Source organism: Montipora capricornis, chromosome 3 (genome assembly GCF_036669925.1).
Source record: "Montipora capricornis isolate CH-2021 chromosome 3, ASM3666992v2, whole genome shotgun sequence".
NCBI classification, from domain to species: domain Eukaryota; kingdom Metazoa; phylum Cnidaria; class Anthozoa; order Scleractinia; family Acroporidae; genus Montipora; species Montipora capricornis.
Window position 1 is genome coordinate 17,479,102 of NC_090885.1, and position 7,500 is coordinate 17,486,601.

At 35.6% G+C, this 7,500-nt stretch overlaps 1 protein-coding gene across 1 annotated transcript in view; it reads left to right on the plus strand.

Moving 5' to 3' along the window:
- The window catches only part of LOC138042463 (mothers against decapentaplegic homolog 4-like), a 21,554-nt gene that overhangs the window by 827 nt on the left and 13,227 nt on the right, over positions 1-7,500 (plus strand). The window contains exons 3-5 of the mRNA XM_068888357.1: positions 5,036-5,113; positions 6,561-6,659; positions 7,466-7,500. The exon at positions 7,466-7,500 is cut by the window's right edge and continues 37 nt beyond it. Coding sequence (XP_068744458.1) covers positions 5,036-5,113; positions 6,561-6,659; positions 7,466-7,500 — 212 coding nt within the window. The remainder of the gene's footprint in view (positions 1-5,035; positions 5,114-6,560; positions 6,660-7,465) is intronic.

The window sequence follows — 7,500 nt, forward strand, 5'->3', positions numbered from 1 at the left end:
TACGTTTGTACACACAGCGCGCTCAGGGTGTTGAGCTATTTTTAATCACAGACGCTTTTGTTGTTCCGTCAAATTCGCTATTTTATTCCTATTTAAGAAGGCACGAGCCACCGAACTTTGTTCCCTGTAGGAAGGTACTAAACACTAAAAAAATTGTTCATTTTCTCCGCGTTCGTACTTGAAATAGAGAAAAGTTGCTACGGGTTTCGATTCGCAATTTTGCTCATGGAGATACCTTTGTTGTGATCCAGACTTTCTGTCTGCTCGGAAACACGTGGCCTTGCCAAGCTCTTATTTTTTTCTTTGCGGAGTGCATGCCTGAGTGACAACAGACAAAAAGATCGGCGATGTCATACTCGGCAAAAAAAAAAAAAAATTGGTTTTAGAACGTTACCTTTTCGAAACGTCCCATGAATATATTGTTTGCTAGAAACCATTATGAAACAAAAGAAAAGTGATAAGAATAGCTTAATTAGCAAATAGAGGTTTTATTGAAGTCACGACATAAGTAAGATAAGTTATGATTGTGCGTGATATTCGAACGATATTTCATTTGCGATTTGATCCTGACAACGTCCCTAACGTGTCTCGTAGAGTTGTTCGACTACAAACTGAGTTGTCCTTCGGTGTATCCTACATTAAGAAAACCACATTTTTAGGGAACCTTAAAAACCTTTTTTATTGTCCTCAGTGTTAGACAACATTTTCACATTTGTTACCTTTATTTATACTACCAACAAAAATAAAATAAAATAACAAATGAGCGAAATAAAGACTCTTAGCCTGGGCATGTTTTTAGTATGTTCTTAAAATTTTGGTTATGTTAGCCTGAACATACTATTACAAAAAAGGTTCTTATACAAAAATGAGTGTATTCATTCACCCAAAGTGCTTTAAAATTCTATTTGCATGGAAAACAGTGATGATCTGATGTCTGGGGAAATTGTTTCAATATTATTGTCGCAAATTATTTTTTAGCTTTCCATTTATTGTATTAATTGAGGATTTGTGAAATTAAACAAGATCTTCAGCTTATTGTTATTCTTAGCATTTTCTTTAAAGCAGGTCTTTACTGCTATTTTTTCGTTTTTTTTAATTTTTGTGAAAAAAATTACTTAACATTTGATCCAGTGTCAAGGCTGCTGCCTAAGAAAATTTTAAAGGGGCCCTCAGAGCTAAACGCTGAGAACTTAGGAGCCCAACATATGGAGTGAAAGGTGTTGCTGTGAAAAATTAGGACGCCCAGAGCTATTCTTTGGGAGCCCCAGGCTACCGGGCTCCTGTTAGGCAACAGCCTTGAGTGTGTTTAATTAGTCGAAGCCATTGTTTTGTTTTCCGTGCAAATGTATGTGATATTTTCAGGAAATTTAAATAGTCATCGTTTTGATTGCCATGTGACTTCAAGAAAGAAAATTGATAAAATGATAGTAACTATTTAAAGTGCATTAGTCTTAAGTCACTAATATCCTTTACTAAGGGTTTGAGAAATTTAAATTTTGTAATTAATGATCTGTTCCTAAATAGTTTAAAAATCGCAGTACTTTGGGTCATTTTAATACCCTTATTTCCTTGAAAAAGAAGTATTGTTATCTTTTTGTGTATGAATATATATTAAAATTCACTGAAATTACCAATGGTTCCAAAGCTTAGGCTGGGTTCACCAGTTAGTACTAAATTTATTGTAGACATTAATTTTTTTATGCTAACTGCTGGAACAGAATTAAAATTTTCACAGATATATGTGTTGTTAACAAACGATGTGTACACGTCACCTCATGGTTGTGGATTATGTCTTTGTTACCAGTACATTTCTGCCTGTCACCTTAGACTATTAAGATTTTAACTCAGGCTAGAAACTCTTTTAGGTAGGAATTTGTTTTTTGTTTTGATGCTTTTCTGCAGATGTTGCATTCTCAAAAAAAGAGAGAGCAATTTTCCTGTTTTTGTTATTCGATAATGTACACTGTAGAGATGTAGTTGCTGGATGATTAAACCAAAATGACTGTACTGCATTAATGATTTTAAGAATTACGGTATATATACATCTGGCACAGATATCATTATTAATGTCATAAAATTAATAATAATCTTAGTGTATAGTGGCTAATAATAGAAACTGCATATCACAATGGAGGAAAGCAAAACAATGGTTAATTATGGCTCAATACTTTCCTTCAGTTGATTGTATATGCATTACAGCAACCTTCATCATTAACGAAACAATGGAAGTTGATAGTGTGCCAATTAAGTCAAGGAAATTCAGTGTACATCATTATATCAAGGTTTTTTATGAGTTTTTAATAATGGGCACAGATTTATATTTAAAAATAACGTTTAAGTGCTGTTCCAAGAGTCCTCACTGGATAAAAGGCTATTCAATATTGTAAGTGGTGATTGAGGTTCAAAACTCCAATCTCAAAAATTTAATATAGTGATGGTGAATAGAATTATGTTGATTAATTGTGCTTTGTCATACATAAACTTTTTTTTGTGCCCCAAAAAAGCTAATTTGTTAGCGATATTTGCAGCACTTGTTTTTCAAATAAGGCCGTAGGAAAAATGACTCCTAACTGTGAGATCAAATTAAACCATAGCAACTTTTATCATTGTAAAAATTATTAACCTAGCTTATTTTATCAAGCTACAGTAGATGTGATATTACATGCAAGTTTGAGAATTTAATGCTCATTGTCATATTTCAAAGGACTTGATTATAATAGAGGTTTGTTAAATTGCAAGTTCCACTGTATGTCATTGCCTAATTAGTTTATTTAGTACAGTTAGATAGCCTTTTTGGGTCACATTTTTTGAGATCACATGAACTCAAAAATGGTTTTTTTGCCAGTTTGGCATAACTTAATGGGGCTAAATATTGGTGGTAGGAGAACGTTTCCAAAGTTTTCTTGATGAGCTGCCAACTGTTGAATTCAAGTTATTTTTAAGACTAATTTAAAAGAGGAATGGATTTAAACTCATAATCTGATTAAAAGACAGTAAGTATTATCAGCTGTCTGTGATTTAGAGTAATCTGGGTGTTTTTCCCAATATTATTTTAATCTGGTCTTTTGGTGGAAACAAACGTCTGACAAATTAATACTTACTAGATAGATAATGCATCTATCTGGGTGCATTCTATTGTTCCGAAGTTTATGTACATATAAGCCTTGTTATATAGTCTTAGAGTAGTTGCACAGATCATTGATTATTTTGCATATTTTTGATGGTTTTATTTAGTAATGAGATTCAGTTACACTGGCAGGAATTTTATATATTTTGTCCTTGTCATAAGTGTGTTTTTCTTTCATTGGTGGTGACGTTGTGTCTACCCAGATTGCGTAAAAGGATGGGAAAGAGTAATAATTATTATTAATTAAAACCTATTGATTTTCATTTTGGCTTACAAAATGGCAACAGCTTAGCATGAAGAAGTTTATGTTCATATATATTACATTGAGACAAAAATATTAATCTACCGGTAAATTATTGTTCTTAATGTGCTTGAGACAGTGTTATTTGCATTTGTTCTTTAGAAAAATTTTAATAGTGGTGTGACTTAATAAAACAACCACAACAAGATGAAGCTTTAAATAAGTTTGACGCAGTTTATTGGCACCCATATGTTAGTAATCAGTGACTTGTTTAGCTCATAATAAAGCATTAAATTTATTTTGAACCTCTAATAAGGGTAAACAAGTCGAGTAATTTCAAAGCATTTTGTTGTGAGCAAAAAAATCAAAGATGCTAAATTTTGTTATAAAGGATTTGCAAAAGTAAAATCTTCAGTGCCTTTTTTTTGCACTGACTACTTGTTATAAATTCCACACCACTGCAGTACTCTTCCTTTCTCTCATTTCCCATTTACACAAATCTTTAATGAGGTTTAAGGTTACCAACTTGTGATCCTCAGCATGGGCAACTCTTTCAGCCAGCCTGGATAAAATGACCTCTGATTAGTTCTAAATTTAAAGTGATATGCACAAGTTGTGGGTTGGCTCCAATTATGTAACTCAAGTTAAGCTATGATCCTCGCAGTTACAAATGCAATTTTTGCAATTGCGTAAAGAAGCCAGAAAAGTTCAGGACTTCAACACGGTTTGAACCCGTGACCTAGTGATACCGGTGTGACGCTCTAACCAACTGAGCTTTGAAGCCACTGACGTTGGGAAAATTGCGGGGACGTTGGGAAAAAATCCACAGACATTGGAAAATTGCGTTCATAACTGCGAGGATCATAGCTTCACTTGATTTCATATCCGCAGTTCATATATGATCCATTTCATATATCATTTCATCCTTGATTCATTCCTTTACGGGAATTTGCAGTGCAACAGATTTTTTATGTTGGCCCTATTTTTTTCAAAGCTACCGCCAAAAATCGGGCCGACAAGTTGCACCATGTAAGCGGGCCTTAAGTAAACCTGTGAAATTCTCACGCCGGCCTGGCACTGAAAGCCAGCAATATTCCAATCAAAATTTGAGTTTTGAACTGAGGCTTGACTTGAATTTTGCATTATTCATCTGATGAACAGATTATTAAAATGATTACTGAAATCAAATGAACTCATCAATCCGCTCCTCAGAAGAATGCTTGAGTTGTTTGACTGTAAGAGAAATTAACTAGGCTAGGTTCTCGTGCCCTGCAATGAGGGTATTCGCAAATAGAGAGCCACCTTAAGGGGTTTTGTTTCCGGTCTAATCTAATTCCTAGAAGTGACAATAATAGCAGTTGATCAGTAAGGAGAATTAACATTTAGATTAAGGGTTAGTGTAACATACCCTGCAATGGCCAAAATCGTTGCGAGACAAGTTGCATGAAAAGTAGAACCTACATGTAATTCTACTTTCGGCAACGGCTCTTGCAACTTGTCTCGCAACGATTTTGGCCATTTCAGGGTAAGTTACACTGTCTGTGAAATGTTTCGTGCAACTTGTCCCGCCACAGTGTCACCAAAACATTGCGAGATAAGTTGCACAAAACATTTTGCAGTGTAACAGTGCCTTAAGATTATTGAATTTGTTTTATGTTTTACTTCAGATGGAGCCTATGCAGCTAATTCACAGCCAGATCCAGACTTTAGACAAGCAGTTGGTCCAACAGCTCACCATTTTCCTGGTTTGTGTTAATAAAAAAAAATCTGATTAGCATTAAAATGTCCTTTTTTTTTATTAAGGACTCCTTATCCTTTCTGACACCTGTAATGCTACAATCCTAGTCAAAACTGTTGGGACATTTCCCGCTTTTCCCCCTCCCCCCATTGCAATGTTGATTTTTCATGGTCTCGAAATCAAGATCTGTTCATCGGATCGATCGATCAATCCATCGCATGTTTCAGCATTGTCTGATGGAAAGGGGGGTTTGCGAAAAGGCAGCGAAAGGAGAGCATGTGTTGCTCATATCACGATAGAAGCATGCACAGTAAATTCTCTTCTTTTCACCCTGTTCTGTTCAGGCTACGAAATAACCTTAGTTCTCTAATCACTCTGCAGTGAAACAAGAACAAATCATTTTCACTCTAGAAACCATGAAACGCCGACAAGAATCAGGAATAGACATCTCGTTTATTGATAGCTAGAACACGGGCAAAATACACGAATAAACATACTACAAACTACAGCTAACGAAGACGTAAGCTAACAATAATGACAATAATGTACAATCTGGTAATACCCTTTCTGAACGATTAAATATAATAACAAAAAAGATAACAAATACAAGAAAATTTACAGAACCGTAGCGAGAGATGCCGTCAAGTGACCTTGAATCTGCAAGGAACACCTTATATACCTGATAACAAATAACCACGCACACTGTCAAAATAACTCACGCGACAAATACCAACACACCCGTATGCAAAGCACTGAAGCAACGTGCATTCCTTAACGCGAGAAATACATTATTTTGCTCTTGACAACGGTAAACAATGACTTTAATGATCTGACGAAACTGCTAGTAAAGGCTTCGAATAATGACTACAATTCTTTGAGCGAAAAGCACACGTTCTGGTACCCCATAATTATATTAACACGACATGTCTCCAGTAGGGTGGTCACATCACAAGTCTAGTCTCTCTTCCACAGCCGGTCCTGGCCCGAACTCAACCAAAATTTGACAAGTGTCAGAAAGTATTTTGACCTGGATTGCAGGAACTGGCACATGTTGTGTGTGTGCTGTTACTGTACTTCTTCGTTCACTTTTTATGTACATGTACCTCAGTAATCAGAAGGCCAAAAACAGTCCAGAACCAAATGTACAAATCAATACTCCCCCTCTGGAGAGCCATTTTCAATTGAGTCAAGCAAAAGTAAGTATTTATTAGTAATAGTTAACAATTATTCTCCAAAGGTGAGCTTTTATTCACTGATATTCATCGAGCCTCTGGTGAGTAATTATTGTTAATTATTACTAATAAATCAATACTTTTGCTTGTTTTACAAATGTAGTGTAATCACATAGGTGATTATTTGAAAAATATGCATTTTATTACTTGCTAACATTAATGTAAACATTAATTATTTTAAACTCAACCTTACATGTATAATTCTGAATATTATTTTAACAGGAAGCCAATCAATTCCTCCTGTTGTGGGTCCAGGGCCCCATGAAATGTACTCTGGCATGCACGGCCCAGCTGATCATGGAGTGGGTCATGTACCTGCAGGTATAATATTTTTATGAACTTAACATGGCATCCATGAGAACTCAACTGAGTCAAAGGATTGTGAAATTAGTCTACTCTTTATTTTTTCTTAACTTGAGTTAATCTCAATCGATTGGAGTTAGGACAATGTGTGAACCATGCGAGTCATGCAAGCCATGGCTGCGAGCCATGACTGCGAGTAATGCGAGCCAACATGTCGAGCCATGTAAGTCACCATGTGAGACACACAATAATTGAAAGCTAACCATTTTAAAATGGATGCTTAGAATTAGATGCGAAATTCGCACGGCTCGCAGATTGTCCAGCCCCAATCGATTGAGTCAATCAATTGAGTCACTGGCATTGACTTCAGGAACCCATTCAGAGTTCAGTTCATTTGTCTTTTCACTTCAACCTTGGCTAGTTTGTGTACTGAACAACGTTGACTCAAAAACGTTTGACTTAAGTGTACATAATACTGACACTAAATTGGAAAATGCAGTTTGTTAATGGATCAGTCACCGTTAAGTAAATGTATGTGAAGAATAACAGTATTGTTAGCATAATAATTATGGTATTCTAATGTGCTTATGGTAAAGTTCACTTTACAAATTTGCATCTCTTTCATATTCATGATTTCAGATGACGGCTTTGTACCATTAAGTTACTGTATACACCCAGTTGAGACCTTTATCCTATAGCCTGATAAACTTGTAGTGTAGTACATACCGGTAATAGTGATTCAATCACATTATTAATCTGTGATTTGGTCGTGCTCTTTCACACATGCTCAGTAGTTTGTTAAAGTTGACTTCCCTTCTCTTTAGGTGTGCCCCCTGGTTGGGGTGCCCCAGGATCATCG